This window comes from Hesperophylax consimilis, chromosome 30 (genome assembly GCF_061612785.1).
Source record: "Hesperophylax consimilis isolate HC1 chromosome 30, BYU_Hcon_1.0, whole genome shotgun sequence".
Taxonomy (NCBI): domain Eukaryota; kingdom Metazoa; phylum Arthropoda; class Insecta; order Trichoptera; family Limnephilidae; genus Hesperophylax; species Hesperophylax consimilis.
In genome coordinates this window covers 11061075-11081712 of record NC_142865.1, presented here as the reverse complement: position 1 = coordinate 11081712, position 20638 = coordinate 11061075, and the positions used below count along the sequence as shown (strand labels likewise).

Sequence of the window (20638 nt, the reverse complement as noted above, 5' to 3'; positions counted from 1 at the left end):
CATGTACCTGGCGTTGATAGGGGTTATCCTTAGGAGATAGACATTTATTTTATTTTTATTTATTTATTTAACGCCCAGAGGGCTTTTACATGGTTGGTAGTATAATTTTATTTTGACAGATACTTTGAAACATAAAAAATAAGAATAAAATTACATTTGATAAAAGCTATGCAACAAGTCATACAAACACAAGAAACAAAAACAGAAAATTACAGCTATTTGTAGGTTTACATGATGTGTTTAGGAGTATTGTTGAAATAAATGTTTTAAATGATCCACAAAACTTGCCAAGTTGGCATTGAATATGTCAACATCACCCAAGTAATGATTTCCCATGGTGTGAAGTCGTTGTATCGGAGAGTGGGCAATGTAGTTACGCTTATGTGTGCTGCTGTAGAATATTGTATTTTGTCGTGTTGTTACTGTGGGTGTATGTATGTTTAAGTTGCAGGAGTTCACTACAGTCGAATTTAGTAATATTAATAATATTTGACTGTAGTATATGGCAATGATTTATATCAGTTATTATATCTTGTATAGTTTGATGTCATCTGCAAAGAGCAATACCTCGACATCGTTGAAGCAATTGGTTATATCATTGATGAAAATGAGGAACAAAACCGGGCCAAGGTGACTACCTTGCGGTAGGCCACTGGTAGCCCGGAAAGCTTTCGACATCCAAGATTTTATTTTAACGAACAGTTTACGATTTGACAAATATCTACTAAACCATTTTAGCATGTTATCCCTTATTCCTAGAGCAAATAGTTTTTGGATTAGTAGTTTATGGGATACTTTGTCGAATGCCTTCGAAAAGTCTGTATATATACAGTCGACTTGTTTATTTTCTGCAAATGATTGTATAGTGAAGTTTTGAAATACCGTTAAGTTAGTTGCGGTGGATCTTCCTTTGATAAAACCGTGCTGTTTTTGATTAATTAATTTTATTAATTTGGGATAGATTTCATCAAGGACCAATTTATTTTTTTTATTTAACATTTAAACCTGCTAAACTACTTATGTAGTTTGTCAGCAGGTACATAATGACAACATTTTTGCAATAACATGGTACAATGGTAAACAGTATGTAGGTATGTATAATGTTGATGATAAATTAACAATAAATGATAAGTTGGTTAAATTACAGAATTGTATAAATATAAATATGTAAGAAGCAGTATAAGCCTCATATAACAACACAAGTACAAATGAATTTAATATGAACAAATGAATATAATCAACAAGTACTTCTATGGTTTTAATATACATAAGGAAATACAAATTTATAACGATTTTCCATTTCCCTAGAATGTGAATTCCAATTAGGAAAAAAGGTCTTCAGTAGTGCATCAATATAAATCCTCAGTATCTAATAGCCATTTCCTTAGATTATATTTGACTTTGGCTGTAAAAACGTTTATATTTTTAATTGTCATTGGTAGTTTATTAAATATTCTGGGTACAATAAAGTTCAGGGTTCTTTCACCGTATTTATTGGTACATTTCGGGACCACCAATCCTTCATTTTGGGTGAATCTTGTATTATATTTATGGAAAACTCTTTCCCTATACAAGGAATCAGACAATTTAAGATGCTGACTTACAATATTATAAAACAATAATCCTCTGACAGGGAAAACATTCAGAGACTTGTATATTAATTTGGTGTCGCTTCTGTGTGCATTGGTATATTTATGGATTAACAATTTTGCAAGGGAGTTTTGTACTGTTTGGATATAATTTATATTAGTTTTACAAGAATGTCCCCAAGAAGTGATTCCATAACGGATTGTGGATTCAGCCAGAGATAGGTAGATTAATTTTAAAGTACTTATAGGCACAAAATATTTTATTTTATAAATTCTACCCACAATAGACCGTAGACATTTACAAACATTAGTAATGTGTACATTCCATTTCATGTGGCAGTCAATAGTAACACCCAAATATACATAATTTTTTAACAGGCCCTAAAATATGAATATATTTCTTAATGTCAAACATTCGAATGTTGTCAATCCCTGGTGACTTTGAATTGTTTAGTTTGCTAACAATGATATTAATTTCTTCGCAGGTAGCTCTTGGCAGGTACATACTATGTTGAACTTCTGTCGGTCTGACGGTCGAAGCTATGTAATCACATTTATGTATCATAGAGCTAACACTGCTCGTAAAATATTCAACAAAATTATTTGCTACGGTTTCTTCATTATGCGTGTTTAACATATATTTTGAGATTATTTCGTCACAACTACTTTTAGACTTGCGTCCTAATATTTTATTTACTTCATCCCAAGTTTTTTTGGTATTTCCGAAATAATTTTTAAATTTATTGTTAAAAAAGGTAGACTTACATTTAATGATTTCTTTTGTAACCTTATTTCTGTAAGTTTTATATTCTAATTCAAAGAATTTATTTGTAGGAGTATTTTTCCACCTTCTGTACAGTAAATCTTTTTTTTTAATGTTTTCTAATATATCAGAAGTTATCCAAGGTTTTATTGCGAGGGGTCTTTTTTGGGTTTATAATACATAACGATTTTACTTTGTTCATACAAATCCTGAAAATTATTTTTAATTTTAGTGTATAACATATTGCAATCTTGTTCCTCAAGCAAGGTATGCCACTTAAAATTATAAATATTTTTGTCAATTTTGTTTTGGGATAAAAACAATATTTTTTCCCCGTGTTCGACGACTTTTTTCCTTTCAATATATTTAATATTGATTGCAGTTAAAAAATGATCCGCTATGTTAATATTATTACATACACATGAAGAAAGAGTATTGCTTTGTTGACATCCGCTATTAAAACGTACAAATATGTGGTCTAAACAGGAACGAGTAACTTTTCCTGATTTTGAATGATTCAAAAAGCTTTGGCAGTGCTGACTGTATACAAATGGGGCGATAATTAGCTATGTCAGTATCGTCTCCTTTTTTGTAGATCGGTGTAATGAAGCTAGATTTCCAGCGGTCTGGAAAATGTCCAAGGGACAAGAGACGGTTAAATAGTAATGTGAGTGGTTTAGATAATGTATTAGAGCATTTTTTGAGGAATATTGGTGGAATGTTGTCTGGGCCAGCGGATTTGTCAGTGTCTAAGGAAAGTAATTTTTGTTCGCAACACTTCTGTGTGATTTGGCAGTTTGTTAAGTTTGTGGTCTTATTAAATTTGTATTCGAGTATTTTATCATCTGGAGTGTCTTCATCATATACATTTTTTCCTAGTTTCGCTAAAGATTATATAATCATTTATGGATTTACTTTGTTTGAATTTTTTGTGTTGACTCTTTTTTTTGCTGGAGAGAGGCTGTAAGCTCTGATGAAAACCAAACCGGGTAGGTATAGCTTCTCGGTGTGTAAAAAGGTACATAGGATTCAATAGTATAAGAAAAATATAAATAAAGTTTATCTAACGATTCATCAACGCTTTCATCGGATAAAAAAGACCAGTCTGTATTTGAGAGATGGCAGTTAATTGAGTCGAAGTCGGCTCCTTTAAAGTTTAGGACGCTTTGTGAAGGTTTCCTTTCATTATCACATGTCTCAAATGATCCACTTTTACCTATCTATAAGTGGATCATTTGAGAGTTCAACAGACATTTTAGGATAGTTTGATAAAGCTAAGTCTAATAAGCGATTGTTACTGTTATATATAAAATTATGTTGATGAAAGTTTAGAAAGTTTACCATGTCCAAAATTTCACATGCACGATCGTGACATATACCATTGTGGACTTTTCTATAGGCCTTTTTAAGATATACAATTCTGTAGTACATTATTTAGATGTATCTCATAAGGTTTAGCCAGCATTAGCAATGTGGGCGTCCGAAAATATTTTTTTTACAACTTGATTACAAAACATGGACTTTTCTCTACTTTCTATAAATATAATATGCATGTATTATATATATATAAATCTTCTAAATGTTAGTGAAAACCCATCATCCGTTGCATAGTTTAGAAGAACTAAGCGCACAAACAGACAGACATGGATAGCGACTTTATTTTATACTATTTAGAGATAAAAGCAGTTGAAAATTTGATTTTAATATTTTTTTTTTTTTTTTCATAGTGAATACCTCACAAGAGTCCCAACTGCTCCCGTCTGGAGCCAGTGAGACTATGGCATCCCCAATTGGGGGATGTTGTGAGGCTGAAGGTAAGTGGGGAAGGGAAAGAGGAAGGTGGGGAAGTACCTGGCTATTCAGATCTAGTCACTAAACACGGATAAAGCCATTTGGAGCAACGTTTCAATTCTGAATGGTGGTCTTACACCAGGGCGATACTGGTAGTATCTTCCACTCTGGAACGTGCCGCAAATATAATATATATTATTTTAATTAATTAATTATGAAATAACACAAATTAATCAAATAAAATTTATTTGCGCACGCCGGGTTCGAACCCGCGACCTTCGGAATGGCAGTCCAATGCGTTACCACTGGACTATGCCGGCCGTCACTATATGTTGAAATACGTAAATATCTTCGAAATTGCATTGGTGCTATAAGAGATGCCATATATTTACACTAACAAATTTAGGTTTTCCTTAGAATAAACTAATTTGTCAAAAAAAATGGATATACAAACGTGTTGGGTTCCCAGCCGGGCATCGTGGGTTCAATTCCTCTGCTAGCCAAGTTCTCTATCATTTACACAAGTAATACTATCTCTCTATAATTATGGCAGTAGAAGTTTTTTCATATACATATTGTCAAGTTATTGGTAACCCGGGAATGTTTGTCATTTTGGTAAGTATACAGAAAAGTGGGATACGGTTAGGAAAATTTTATCGCAAAACACTTTTATTATTTAGTTTACAATGAGAAAGAAATATTTCAGTAACCGAAAATGGATGTCATTTTAATAGGTATTTCATTAAAAAAAAGGATAATTTGAAGATAAGAAAAAAAAAATCACTTCAAAAACAATGGCCGCCAAGTGAATAATCGATTTTAATTTTATTTAAATAACTATTAAAATGTATTATTTTCCATTTATGGAAACTGAAATACTAACTTCTCATTATTATCTAACTCAGGGCTTCCCTAACTGTGAGTCGCGACGCCCCGGGGCGCCGCGGGATCATCCCAGGGGCGTCGTGAGGCAATCTTTATAGCGAGAATATCGTCCCATCAGCACTGCAGCGTTAAGGGTTTTATTACCGTTTGCGACATCATACTTGTGTGAGACAGGTTTCTCTGCAGTTGCAGTCATTAAGAATAAGTACAGATCAAAAATAAATTTAGAGGCAGAGACGAGAGTGGCGATTTCGAAACTTCAACATCGTTTTGAGAAACTATGCTCAGAAAAGCAAGCAGATCCTTCTCATTAATACAAAAGAAAAAAATTGCTTTTTTTAACTTTTTTGTTTGCTTCCATTTTTGTTTTTATGTTGTGTTCTTTATTTTCTAATAAAAAATTTAGATTCTATTTGGAGTTTTTCTGACAAATTGTTATTAGGTAACGTACCCATACTACGTGACCAGTTCAGGGGGGGGCTTCAAAATACTACGCTTGGTACAAATGAGCGGCGGGGGGCTTAGATTTTTAGTCACCGTGGGGGGGGGGGGGAAGAAACAACTATTTACATGCACAATATAGGTTATTAGGTTCTTAGTTTGAGTTAATTAAGTAATTTATGCGTATTTAGATTGAAACGAAACATACACGAATGTCACGCCATACAAAAAAGTGTGAAGTGGCAGCAAAGGGATCGTTTTATAAGGTGAATTTTGAACTTTGATTGAATAAACATGGAATTATAATGCATTTTTTACCATCTATCTCGACTTAAATCATTGTTTTTTGTAGTAATTAAGAGGAAGCTACAAGCCAAAAATGTGTATATTCTTGGTATACCTTATATCGTAGGTAATAGGCATGAAAATCGTTTGACAAACGGAGTCTAGAAACGTTCGATTTCAAGCAAAAAACTGGTTTTTATTTATTTTGCAAATAATTTTATAAGAAGCAAAAAAGTTAATCAAGTGGAACTGTCACAGATAATCTTAGCTATAATACTTATTTTTTTAAAGTTGTTTACTTTATGCGTTCATACATTTCTATTGAAAAAAAATTTTTTTTAGTAGTTTGTATTTATATTTTTTATTGAGTAATTTATATTTTTATTTGTATTCTACTCAAGCGAAACGATAGGAAAACCTTCAATTTATCTAAAGCTTATTTTTGGTATTCATAATGTACACAAATTCGTTATAAAGATTAATCAAAAAAGTGATTTAGCATTAAGCTTCATCTTAAAGCCTGGCAAATAAATGTAGTGAAATCATTTTTATGACAACACGAAATAAATGTAGTGAAATCGTTTTCATGACAACACCAATATGGTTCATACGTAAAAGGATATGACTTTTGAAATCAGGTTATTAAGGTTCAGTATGCAAAATTTTCATATCAAGACGAGACAATACCCTAAAATAAAGCCAGAATCTTAACGACGTAAGTGAAGCATCCGTGCACAAAAATATGTGACACACTGCTCTGGCGTATTGGACAGACCTGCGGTTGAATTAGCCCTATCAAAATTTTTTAAAGTTGTTAATTTACACCTTCATACATTTTTAGTAAAAAATATTTTTTTTAGTAGTTTGCATTTATATTTTTTATTGAGTAATTTATATTTTTATTTGTATTCTACTCAAGCGAAGCGATAGGAAAACCTTCAATTTATCTAAAGCATATTTTTTGGTATTCATAATGTTCACCAATTCCTTATTATTAACTCTTTGCACGCGGCCGTATCAACTGTTGTTACGGCAAAAAGTCTATACTCACACGCGGCTGTATCAACAGTTGATATGGAAACTTTGACGCCCAATATTCCAGCGCTCTTTCATCATAAATGTATTTCTTGCTCACTCTTGACATTCGTAGAACTATCACGATGCTGACATCTACAAGAATTTCTCAAAAATAAAATTGTATTTCATAAAAAAAGATCGATAATCAAGTTTTCTCTTCGCGCCTTTTAGTCCTTTAGTTTACATTTTTGTAAACTAAAGGAACGGATGGCATTAGTACTAGTATGTCATTCACAACTTTTCATAACTAAAAATGATAAGTGATCATGGTGTCCCACTTGTGTCTATCAACGCAGTGGCCTAAGTACACACACGCCGAGTGAATGGCGGGACCACATTCAAAAGATACGGTACGTCTTTGTGTGAAATTATATGTTTTTATAAACATCTAAGAGTGTTGACACACGAGGATTTGTTTTCATATTGTGGAGAATAATCTGTTGTGTCTATATAGTCCAATAAATCATGCCAGAATGCTATAATTTGACATTTAATTGCGTGCATAGGTATTTGAAAATATGTACCGCGTACGGGTATAGATAAAACGGAGCAAATTAACGCGTTCAAAAGGTTAATTAATCAAAATAGTGATTTGGCATTAAGCTTCGCCTTAAGTTGAAACGAAGTCTAATTTCCATAATATGTGCCTTTTAACCAGTGAAATTTTGAGGGAAATCAATAATGGAATCAAAAATGAACTCGAAGAACTGAAAAATGAAGTGTTTCAAGTGCAAGCGATTCTGTTAAAAAAATTTATGCACTTTCTCATGGCATACAGGTTCAAATTGCATATCAAAAAATTACAGCTAGGGCGAAATTCCAATGCCAGCAGCGCATGAACGGTTTGTCGGCGGGAAAAAATTCTTGTCACTGGTGCACAAAGGTTTTCCACAGGTTAAAATGTGGCGGTTAGGAAAATATTTACCCTTTTTTTCCAAAAGTGCTTATTGACTCTTGGTGTGCCACGGCAAACTTTCACAATCTAGGGCTACTTATATATTTTTTGCTAAATTATGTTTTTGTAAATTGAACCTTATAATGTGTCTGTATATTGATAAAAATAGTATATTGTTTACCATAAGTAGTTTCTTCAGAATAGCTCAGAGAAATGTTTTTTTTTTAATGTGTTCCACTTTTCTGTAAATTTACCATCCAGAGAATATAAAAATTACCACTTGTAAAACACTTACCTGATCATTTTTATCTAATACAGCCTTTCTCAACGTGGACACAATACTGTTGAGTTGTGTAATTTCTCCCTCCAGTCGTATTCTGTTGAGGAATCTCACTCGGGACGCCATTCGCAGCTGTTTCTTCATTTTCATGTTGGAGAGTTTCAGTAACTTCAACTGTTTCCTTAATTCTGGTAAAAATAACACAAATTATAACTAAAAACTATGTAATACAACAAATCTTCTTATTCTCGATTTTGGAAGACGTGGGACACATTGACGTTCGTTTAACTGTTTTCTCCATTTTACTATTAAATTAAATAAGTTTATTTGAAGTCATAATTAAAACATAAATACCATGCCGTCTTTCCTGATTTAAAGAACTCATTTCTCCATTTAAAGAATTGTTTTCATTCATTTTAACTCAATAACACTGACGTATAATGGTTCTATTTATGAGACTTGTCCACACAAATAAACCAAACCGTTCTCCTTGTCCACTTTTGACATAGCGAAGTTTTGTGTTTTGAATGTTCAAAACCATAGAAGAAGAACTGTCAAGTCAAAACTAGGACGGATTAGGGATGGGGAAAATTAATAGAGCTCTTTCTGGTTCTAGTAAAAATATTTTATTTATATAAAAAAATTAATTAACCCAAACACGTAGTCTATATATATTTAACCGATTTACCCTTTTGGAACATTGTTGCACACGCGTGAAACTGGGGACTTCGTTTATGTATAATTAGTTTAAAAATACATGTTATTGGAATTCATTTGATTTTTTTTTAAATGTTAACTTTGCTTTATACTACAGAATAAAACAAAAACACTAGTTTCATGAATAATTAGTTTAATTTTATACATTCAGAAACTCGTATAGACACATTTATAACGAAAGGTTTATTATTAATTTGAACTTGTTTTTTTGTAAATCTTCATCTATCACTTTCAAAATCAAAATCACTTTGGAGTGAATTTTGTAGTTTAACTTATTTTGATTTGAGCTTTCGTTTTCGAGTAAATCAAGTTTGGAATTGAAATTTTTTAGGTTAAGTTTGAAAAAATCAGTCGCTCAGGTGTTAATGTCTTTTAAAATGTGTTGAAGAGTAAACCCGAGTTTCCGGACACCGTATACAGATAATGAAACTAACAACTTTCATTAATATTATTATAATAATGTTTTGAAGTACCTAATTTGAATTAAATAATTACCTTGAGCGCCTGTCGACTTTACTCGCAGAATAGTATACATGCGTAAACGTGGACCGCTAGTAAAATTCTAGGCTGATGTGTTCACTTCATCACTGTGTAAATCACACCAGCGAACGTGCAGGCAAGCCTCTGAGGCAATCCAGGAATTATCAGCAACGATGCCAAACTCCCAAGCAAACTTGCAAAGCAGGTGCGGATTCATATACCGCAAGGTTAAGATTAAAGGTTGAGATTGATAGACCGGTTGGTATCTGAGTGGACAAATTCTATGAAGTCTTAAGCTAGCTAAGTCCTCCATCATTGCACAAGCAACATTTTCCCATTGTAACGATGGTAGGAGGAGGAATTCAAATATTGTCAGGTTATTCTTAACACAGAAACCTTTTTTTTAAATTATAAGATAACTGCAGTCATTTAAAAAAAATACAAAACAAATAAAACCATGATATTATGTTGTTTTAAATATATTTATTTCAATTTGAAGACATGACATGTGAAGATACCTCATCCAAATTTCCTAGGTTATCTTCGCTGACATGGACAGTAAAATGTTTATCAAGTTCGCTATGCAAATGTTCGATTCGTTCGCCGTGTCTGTTCTTCATATGGACTTGTCGGCGACTCGAAGAAAGGAATCTTTCACCGCAAACACTGCATTGAAAGGGACGTTCGCCAGTATGGAGACGTTGGTGGAATACCAACGCTTTCTTGTTGATTAGACGACGTCCGCACACGTTACATTCTTCAGGACGTTCTTTCGTATGCACGATTCCATGCTCCTTCAAACTGCCTTTGCTGAAGAAACCTTTTCCGCAGACCTGGCACTTGAACCTACGTTCCTTCAAATGATTGCTCAAAACATGCAGCTCTAACAGCGTCTTCAAATTCCGAGACTCACCGCAATAATCGCAGATGAATTCGTTCTTTTTTAAAACAACGCCTTTATGTCGCTTCATGTGCTCTTTGTAATAGCGTAGATTCTTGTAAGTCTTTCCGCATTGCGCGCAGTACTTTTTCGCACTGTGACTGCTTCTATGCAAGATTAATCTGCTTCGAGAGCTGCATAATTTACCGCAAACTTCGCAAATGAAATTGTATTTGTTATCAGAGTGCGCTAATCTAACATGTTCGGCTAAATAATGACCGGTGTAGAATTTTTTATCGCACAATCGGCACGCATGCTTTTTTTCACTATGAAAGATCATATGCGCTTTTAACACGTTCTTGTAATAGAAGGCCTTACCACAAACAGTGCAAAGATGCGTTTTTTTACCAGTGTGCATTATAGCGTGGCGTTTTAACGTACCGGCTTCTAAATAAGATCGTCCGCAAACGCGGCAAACATGTCTCGACCCGTCCGGATGTGAAGTTTTATGTAAATTTAAAGTTAATTCATTATCAAACGATTGCGAACACATTGTACAGTCGTAATTAACTTTTACTTCGATTATCTCAGGTTTATCTTTAGTTTCTTCTTTAGTAGCGCTGCCTATAAGCATCAGATCATCTCCGAACTCTTCGAATTCTTTTGCGTGAGATTCCTTGAGATGTTCGATCAACATGTATCTGAAATAGAAAGTTGATCGACAAACTTTACACGCGTATTGTCTATCTTGATGGTAACGAGTGTGAGCCCTTAACGCGTTTCTATGATAAAAAGACTTATCGCATTTGTAGCATTTATATAGTTTGTTGCCTGAATGTGTTATCATATGTCTCTTTAATATACTTAGCTTCCTATACGACTTAAAACATATTTTGCAAATATGTCGTGACTCTTCCGAATGTGATTTTGCATGTTTTTTTAACTCTAATTCGCTATTAAACGATTCTAAACACATGGTACAACAAAATTTAAGATTTAATTCGTTGCTTTCTTCATTTTCTAGTTTAAAAACTTCGTTGATTTTAATGTATTTATTATTTGAAACTTTATTAAGCAATGATTTAAAAATTAAACCATCTTTATCGACTACTTTACTCATGAAATTACCGACTTTTGCATCACCCTGTTCGAAATCATCAAAAATTAATGAGTATTCCGATTTCAAATTATTGAAATCAGACTTATTTCCTTCAACAAACTGTTCCAATTTCAATTTATTTAAACCTGATTTATTTCCTTCAACAGATTGTTCTGATGTTAAATTATTTAAAACTGATTCATTTGCTTCAACGAATTGTTCCAAATTCAAATCATCATATTGAAGAAAACTTTCTGATTTCATTTGCGAAATATTTTCTGTTCCAAATTCTGCCTCATTTAAATTGAAATTGTTCTCTTGTTTTTCTTCGGGTAAAATTATAAGGATGGTTTCATCATTATTTGCATCATGGAGGACTTCATCTTGGGTTTGGCTGAAGATACTGATGCAGGTATTTAGTAAGATATTAGCTTCTTCACACTGTATTCTGAAGTTATAAGAATCATAAATTTTCTCGCAACAGTTTTGGCAGACATTTTCTGGCTTCGAATCACCTTCTTCAACCTGAAAATATAAATAAAATTACTGAAATATTGAATATTAATTCATACAAGTACTATATTATTTTAACAAAAATCCTGAAAATAAGAAAGCAGAATATTTTATTTACAGCCATCTAAGCCAGTGATGTGCTGGGGCCCGTAAGCCCATTTTGTGTGGCCTCGAGCTTTGACTAATTAAAATATCTAAAAATTTGGTTTATTAAAACACAAATAACTTTGTTTACATCACTTTATTATATACAACCTCTACATGCTTCATGAACGAATTCCACCTCATCAGGAGTAAGTATACTCTGATGAGGTGAACTTCGTTCATGAAACATGTAGAGGTTGTGTATAATAAAGTGATGTAAACAAAGTTATTTGTGTTTTAATAAAATAAATAATGCCATCACAAAGTGATAAGCTTTCAGAAAAAATTTTCTTTGAAAAATTAAAAATATGTGGTAAAAAAAACATTCATTTCGTGGTTAAACCGCGTACAATGTATTTTTTTTAGTTGATAACTATGTTCGATGCGTTTTAAAGTGTTCTGTTGCACAAAATACCAAAAATTTTCTAGATGAAATATTGTAATGATAAAAATCAACAGCATTTATTGGTTTGACCTTGAAGCCAACAAAATTGTTGCCTGTGGTGCGTTCTTTGTGTGCGCTATGATTGATATTTGATAATAAAGAACTCCAGTGAAAAATATTATGGCTTAAAAAAATATTAAAAAAACATCACTTTTCAGGCACAAGAGCTCCTCTTTTCTGATAAGGTATACATGACCAATTATGAACCTAAATATTATATTTTGCAAAATATGTATGTATTAATGTAACTATGATCTATATTAAAATAATAAAAATAGAAATAAAGGTAAGTTTTTAGATTTTCACGGCCAAAAGCATTTTTGTTGTTTGTTTTTGGGGTGTTATGCCGTGTTGCGCTAACTCCTTCTTTAGCCGACGTTTCGGACAGCGTTGCAGTGTCCATCATCAGGGCAGATCCGGTAGATCCGAAGATGTGTGATCTACCGGATCTGCCCTGATGATGGACACTGCAACGCTGTCCGAAACGTCGGCTAAAGAAGGAGTTAGCGCAACACGGCATAACACCCCAAAAACAAACAACAAAAATAAAAATTAAAGTTGGAAAATGGCCTTGAAAGCCGAAATAGCTGTAACAATAACAAAAACCAAAAAATACTTGCAGAATTTAATAATTATATTATTAAATTTGGTTTTAATTAAATTTTAAAATAAAATAAATAGAAAAAACGCTTATTCTGAATACATAAGTTTTATTGTACATAGAATTTGTAAATTGTCATTTAAAAAATAAATAAAACACCTTGAAACACACCGTTTGTTTGGTACAACTGAATCCGCTGATTCTGACATCACAGTCTACGTGAGTAATATATCTAAGGTCCACTTTCACACCCTTTCTTTTATAGTAATGCAAGTTTTAAACATCGGTAAATTGTTCAGCAGGTGTGGTCATGGATGTATTTTTGCACTTTGGTTCAATACAATATCATTAGTGAAAAAATCTAACAATTTACCTAGTGTTCTTCAATGTTAAAAGCGGATAATCTTAAGAATAAAAAACGTCTTGACTCCCATACAAAATACGGCGCCGGTTGAAAAAAGCTTACGCTTTTTGAGACTGGTCACACGTCACGTCTATAGATTTGATGCGATTTTGGGAGACCCGAAAAAATAAAACTATTAAAAGAAACTACAACTATAACAATAAAAAAATATACACTGGTATTTAAGTTAGAAGATCATTATCTATCTATATTCAGCGCCCTTGAGGTGTTTTTGCACAAAAACGGCGCTATAAAAGTCATCCAGGTATTATTATTATTATTATTAAATAGTATATATACTTCCTCACCTTCCTCTTCCCCATCTCCCTCCCCTCCCCAATACCCTCAGCCTCACAACATACCCCAATTGGGGATGCCATAGTCTCACTGGCTCCAGACGGGAGCAGTTGGGACTCTTGTGCGGTAATACTGTAAAAAAAAAAAAAAAAAATATATAATAAAGTCGCTATCTGCTTCTGTCTGTTTGTGCGCTTAGTTCTTCTAAACTACGCAACGGATTTTTATACGGTTTTAACTTCATTTAGAAAATTTCTTCCGGAAGGTTTATTTATTAATAGAAAGTAGAGAAAAGTCGATGTTTTGAAATCAAGCCGTAAAAAAATATTTTCTGGCGCTTACATTGCTAACGCTGGCTAAACCTTATGAGATACATCAAAATAACGTCCTACGGAATTGTATATCTTAAAAATGCCTACAGAAAAGTCCGCGATGGTATATGTCTATCTCTTAAGGATAACCCCCAGAAACACCGGGTACACGTCAGCTAGTTGATAAATAAAAAAAAGGTGACTAGGTCCCCATTGAGGTTTTGCGACACAATTTTATCTGTATATTTTGAAAAAGCCGCCCAAAATCGTTTTTTTTGTATTCTTACAGCGCTTTATGTTTGCCTCCTTTGATTGTTTTATAAAATATACCTTTTTACAATAAGTTTGCAATACCACCGACTGCAAAGTTGACCATGTTAAGGCGATGCACTACGTAGTAAAGCAAAATCATGTGTTTTTGTTTGAAAATTTGGTCGCCTAGAAATGTTTCAGATGCTTTAAATAAATACTGCAAGTAGAATACATCTTGGCCTTTAAAATAATCGAGTATTATATATTAGTCTTTTTATAAGCCCAGAAAAAAATAATGTATAAGGCCTATGAAAACTGTTTTAAAGTTCAAAATCTCCTACTTACGAACCCATTTTCGGTTATGATTTTATTGTATAATGTGGCAAATTAAGTTATTTATAAAATGATCGGAAAATAATTAAATATTTATGCCTGAACATCCACAGAATAAAATAAAAGGCACTTTTTGGCCATGTTTTTTTCTTGCATAAATCAAAACAGGCGGATGGTGTTAAGCGGGAATTTAAACCTTATCGCCATCTACGTAAGGGGTGTTATTGATAGCGGCTCGATTTAAAATATTACACGACGTAGTGCATCGCCTTAACCCGTAGGAGCAGGCAAGAATATTTAATGAATAAAAACACATTTTTGCTATGGTCAACTTGAAGACAATATCATACTTGAGAAAGTGATATTTTGATTTAGGTATTTAACAGTAGAAGTAATATCCAAAGGGAAAATGAATATATAAGGTTGACACTGCAATTGCAGCGCTTCGTGTAGTGCGTGGGCACAATTCTTCAACACTGCAATTGCAGTGCTCCGACTCCTAAGGGTTAAACTGTAGGAACCCTATCCCCTGCAGCCCGCGTACAAATTTAGAATGGATAAATAGGTTCTCCGGCTAAAATGTCTGATCATCTCTGATCTGATTATTTTTGGATTTCAATAACCACAATTTTATATCTTGTTACGCAGCAATCCCATGAGTTATAAAACTAATTTTGGGTTATGTTTTCAATGGAACTTATTGGAAATAATATAAAAAGATAAAACCTGGTCCATATCTCTAATATTAGAGATGAAAACCATTCGGAAATTAAGAAAATCGTTTTACAGTAAAGCAAGAGTCAGACGGTTCACTTTTTGTTAATTTGTGTCTTTTACAGTAAAACAATAATCAGACGGTTCACTTTTCGTTCATATCTGTCTTTTACAGTAAAACAAGAGTCAGACAGTTCACTTTTCGTTCATGTCTGTCTTTTACAGTAAAGCAAGAGTCAGACGGTTCACTTTTTGTTAATTTGTGTCTTTTACAGTAAAACAAGAGTCAGACGGTTCACTTTTTGCTAATTTCTGTCTTTTACAGTAAAGCAAGGGTCAGATGGTTCAATTTACGTTAATTTCTATTTTTCATTTTGCCTTTGATCTTTCACTCGCAGTGAAACGCCTGAACACAAAATGAAAGAAAAGTGCCCAAGGAATTCATTCGTGAACCGATCCGTCGATGTTGGATTTTACTCGTGCTCAGAATGAAAGAAAAATGAAACGTCTGAACACTCGTTTATTTCTCTCAGTACAATTTTTTTCCAATATAAGTTAAGTTCGAAGGTTAGAAAATTATTAAAATAACCTAAACTAACATTCTAAAAATCTATTTTTTTAATATTTACTCAAACCCCTGACTTACATAGTTGTCTCCATTAGATATTAATGTTGAAGTCAAGTGTTGTTTTTTAAAGAACGTTTACATAAAATGGAAGTCGAAAACTTTACTTTATCTTTTTTCTTTATTGATGGAGCAACAGGCAGTAGCAGTTCTTCAAATTTACTTCTATCCATTCGAAGATGATAAAAGTATGATTCAGGATCTTTTTCCGCTAATTCTCTCAATAATGCATTTGAAGATCCCAACACAGTTCTCCTTAAAATCCATGGTCGCACTCACCACCGTCGACGTTTTCTTTGCTGCTTTTTAGTAAAATTCTTTGATCAAATCAAAGGTCACAAATAGTGGGAAAGGACGAATGAATTTTCATTTCTATATCATTCTGTATGTGCCGTGTGAGTGCGGAAAGAAATAAAAGTGAACCGTCTGATACCTGCTTATGAATGAGAGCAGGGTTTTTTTTAATTTATTTATCTATAATGTAAATTACTTGCATCCCGAGTGCATCCATTACATATTGATCAGAATTAAATCAAATGCGAATCTCGGACAAAAAAACTTCCTTCATATTGTTTAAACAAAGGAGATACGTATTAAAAAAACTAATAATGTATTATCAATGATATAATAGTAGATTACACAGACATATAGCTTGTGGTAGCTGGTAGCGCTAATAATGATTATTTCAGTCATTCGAAAATTTTGTAGGTAAAGCTGTGTCGTCAAAAACGTTTATCTTCATATTTCCATCAATTTTAACAAGGTTAAACCTTAACTATCAAACAAATATAATATTATAGACGATTTATAAGTCAAATAAAGTGAAAAATTCAAACCTCAAGAGTAGCAATACATAATAACATGTCGTTGACAGTTGAGACTTCGTCCTCTTTTATAAGTCCGTCAAGCCGTCGCATTTCCTCGTCTTCACGGAGACAAATCCGACATATTTTCTCTTTTAAGGAGCCAGCCACCAAATGGCTAATAATAACAGATTCTCCACCATTCATTTTGATATAAATAATAAAATTTTGTCAAATAATGTCTATTTACCGCGCTAACTAACGTCAAGCGGAATCAGCGGAATATTTCGGAATATTTTGGGGCGATTACGTTTTTACGGAAGACGCGTTGCTGCACTTTTTTACTGTGAAATTTTATGGCTGTTCAATTTGAAAACCTACCTTTTAAAAAAATATTATTTTTATTAGTTTCTTAAACAAAGTTTGTACAAGATTATTACAGTAAGTTATACGTAAAAAGCCTTATAATTAATTAGCAGCATTTTTCTCAGGACTTCGCTGGAGGGGAGTTACTTCCTAAGCAGGTTTATCACTTTTTATCAGCGAGAGTTGTCTTTTGCATGTTACACAGTTGAATTTATTAAATGCTTTGTTCAATGTTAAAAACACAGATCTTACAAACAAATATTTTACCTTCATAGATGTTAATTTTGAATACAATTATATAATCTGTCCCTGGAGTACCATCGAAGGGAGTAATTACTTATTTTAAAAAGCTTAGTTGTTATTTATTTCATCTACAGATCTCTATTCCTAGGCATCACACGAGGAGAGATCTATACTCAACATACAGACATACCCAGATTCATTCTCTGCTCCTTAAAATTAATTGAGTTGATCAGCACTCTCAAGGCAGTCACATTTTACCCCTGAACTTATAGATAACTTGAGTGGAGCGATATTCCCCTAGACTGGTTTCCTTACTTTCTTGACATCAGCATTGTTAATGAGCCTGAGTCAATTGTTTTAAATTGAAATCTTATCTCTAAAAAATATTATAAAATAAAGTCGCTTTCCGCGTCTGTTTGTTTGTGCGCTTAGTTCTTCTAAACTACGCAGCGGATTTTGTTATGATTTTCTCTATCATTTAGAGATTTTTTCCGGAAGGTTTATACACGGTGTCCGGAAACTCGTAGTACAAGCGGGAAACTGGAGAATCTACACCACATGGGGAACCCAAAAAAACATAGAGTTTTTTGATTTGAGCATTTTCAAAAAAAAAAAAAAAACCAAAAAAAAATATTTTTCGGCTATTTTAGGGTTAAAGTTTTTTCTGGTGTTTAGGGTTGAACAACAGATGCTTTAACCCTGCAGAGCAGAAATATTTTATGATTACACCGGGTTAAATGAAGGGTGATTTCAAAATAATGCTTCAAATCCGAGTTTCTTCATTTGTTTTACTTTCAAATAGTTTTAATTAGTTGGGTACTTTGATCTTCAGTAATAATTTATAAGAATTTGATAAAAAAAAATAAAAAAATAAAAAAAATCAACTTCAAACTCGATTTACTCGATAACGAAACTCAAATAAAAAAAATATATACTACAAAATCGACTCCAAATGTGATGTAGATTCACCAGTTTCCCGCTTGTACTACGAGTTTCCGGACACCCTGTATATATATTATACATGCATATTATAATTATAAAAAGTAGATAAAAATCGATGTTTTGTAATCATGTAAAAAGGGAGCTTACACTACTTACGCTGGCTAAACATTCTGAGATACATCAAAATAATGTACTTCTAAATTGTATATCTTAAAAAGGCCTACAGAAAAGTACATGATGGTATATGTCTATATCCTAAAGATAAACCCCAACAACGCTGGGTACGAGTCAGCTAGTAATATATATATATATAAAATTCAGCCTGTATGTGTTTGTGCAAAATTTAAAAGTTTGTTCTTATTAGTACCGGGAGTATTTAGAGAGTTGTGTTTTAGTTGATAGAAGAAGTTGGGTTCGCCCGATGAATAAGCTTTCAAAGTGAATTTTCGATCGATTTACCCAGCCCTATTACTAGCTACTAAACACTACACGCAGGGCCGGCCTTAAGCCAAACGTTGATTGCCCCTTTAAAAACCTACGTTCGGCGCCTAGAGCGGACTGCTCCAATTGCGACCGCACAGGACCAGCCCTGGCTACACAACGCAGTATGTACAATCCGTACAATACTAAATCAGACATCAATCAAGACAATCGGGAATAAGTAATAAACGCACATTTAATCTTTTGATTTACAATAATTGATTACACAACTGATAATTTTCGGTTCAAGCTACGGATCAATGTGCAGTGAATTATATTCACTGGATGATTATTTGCAATGATTGATCAATGAATTATCGATAAAATGTTGGGATTAACTAATTGCAAAATAACATTTTCTTAACCCACCCGTCGAAGCGAGAGTATTTCATTTTTTCCTGTAAACCCAAAGTTGTTATTTATTAATTTTACAATAGATGCACTTTCTATGGTCTAATATAAACATACTTACGTTTAACATTTCAATACTTATTACATACGTCATACATAATTTAAAACTTTTATTAAAATTTGCTTAATTTTGGTACTCACATTTTTTATTTCACTAGGAAATAAGCTGTACATTTGGATGCTGTTGGAAAGTGAGTTAGCTAAGAGCTTCACAGATGCACTCATAGAGGGCAGTGCATAGAGCTTGCGTGGAAGTCCGCAAGATGGCAGCTAGTAGTCAGTAGTCGCCAGGGCCAGTTAGAATGCTCCCAGCAGTGTTACCGAAGCTCCCGATTTTTCGGGAGATCTACCGATTTTTCACTTCATCTCCCGATCTACCGAAATGGCACCAAAATCTACCGATTTTTCGGTGTTCTCAGCGATTTATCGTTTCTCGTCGATTCTTTGTTTATGGTCCGCACAACAGGCAAATAATTGTCTATGGTTAAAAGTAGATTGTATGTAAACGTAGTAATACTACGTTTACATACAATCATTCTTGTCGGCCGTCGGCCGCCCATGCGCCGACTGCTTTTCCCGCTTTCTATGTGGAAGGACCCTATTGATGGGTATTATTTGTATGCTTTCCGGCAGCACATTATTATTTTTTATTCCTTATAGTTATGATATTGTTTTGTAATATGTTTTCATTATCATTATTATTTTGGTAACACATTGTTTATTATTTTTTTTTTTGTATAAATAATATTATTGTTTTTGTTTTACTTTGTACATCGTACAAAAAAAAGGATTGTTGAGCAGTGATAGAGTTGCGGAGTTGTATACTGCGCTCACAGCTTTTTGGGATAATTTTTGAAGGATTCTTCCCAGATAAGAGATTCTACTGCCCAATTGTCTTTTGTATACACTCAGCATGCTTGTAAAGGTTTAATTTTAATCTAATATAACTCCATTTATAACAATTTCTGTTTAATTTCATTAACAATTTTAATTTGGCCCATGCACTTTCTTTTTGTTTTTGATGATTCAACTGAGATATTTGTAGGTATTTCTTAATAAAGGATTAAGGATTACTAAACAGTGTACCTACCGTTATCAAGCATCTGTCGCCAGGTGACAGGTGTTTTGAAAAAGCCCATGAGGTGGTTGATTGGTTAATAAATAAAATTAAAATTCATAAATTTTTTCGTTTCATTTAATTGTACACATCCCGATGACGAAGGTCGTTACTTGTATGAATGTCGCTCACTTTTAAAAGTAAGTAGGTATTACATGATTTTTGACGTCTCGCAAAGTGACAGGTGACAGTCCAAGGTCGATGTTTCACAAAAATTTGCGCCGAGTTGCCAGACGTAAAATAAGTCCCCGTTAAACGTTAGGGCAAATTGCGTTATTCCACGGGCAACATCTACAATAATCATATTGACGGCGCTGCTTATGGGTTTTTTCGTTAGTTGGTATGGTTATGCTTCGGAATAATAAAAGGGATTCGTATTATTGACAAAGGAGAAATTTTGTTAAAATAATTCTAGTGATCTCCCGATTTCTAAGAAAATCTCCCGATTTCTCACGA

At 33.2% G+C, this 20638-nt stretch overlaps 1 protein-coding gene and 1 pseudogene across 2 annotated transcripts in view; both read right to left on the bottom strand.

Moving 5' to 3' along the window:
• LOC149409628 (uncharacterized) overlaps window positions 1-8513 on the bottom strand; it is a 30077-nt pseudogene extending 21564 nt beyond the window's left edge. The window contains exons 1-3 of the transcript XR_016305125.1: window positions 8489-8513; window positions 8064-8194; window positions 7052-7078 (exon numbers count right to left, since the gene is read on the bottom strand). The product of XR_016305125.1 is annotated as an uncharacterized LOC149409628 (transcript). The remainder of the gene's footprint in view (window positions 1-7051; window positions 7079-8063; window positions 8195-8488) is intronic.
• A 1178-nt stretch (window positions 8514-9691) lies between these two features.
• LOC149409627 (uncharacterized) lies at window positions 9692-16894 on the bottom strand. The gene is made up of 2 exons (XM_089649463.1): window positions 16657-16894; window positions 9692-11707 (listed from the first exon to the last, which is right to left on the bottom strand). Exons 1-2 carry the CDS (start codon window positions 16828-16830, stop codon window positions 9692-9694), a joined length of 2190 nt encoding a protein of 729 aa, XP_089505589.1. The 5' UTR covers window positions 16831-16894.
• Between the last annotated feature and the right edge of the window lie 3744 nt (window positions 16895-20638).

Bases quoted from the DNA above. Each gene is read 5' to 3' on its own strand.
- LOC149409627 (XM_089649463.1), bottom strand. From the start codon at position 16,830: ATGAATGGTGGAGAATCTGTTATTATTAGCCATTTGGTGGCTGGCTCC. The intron at 11,708-16,656 runs GTTTGAATTTTT...TTATATTTTCAG, and splicing joins TATGTATTGCTACTCTTGAG to GTTGAAGAAGGTGATTCGAA.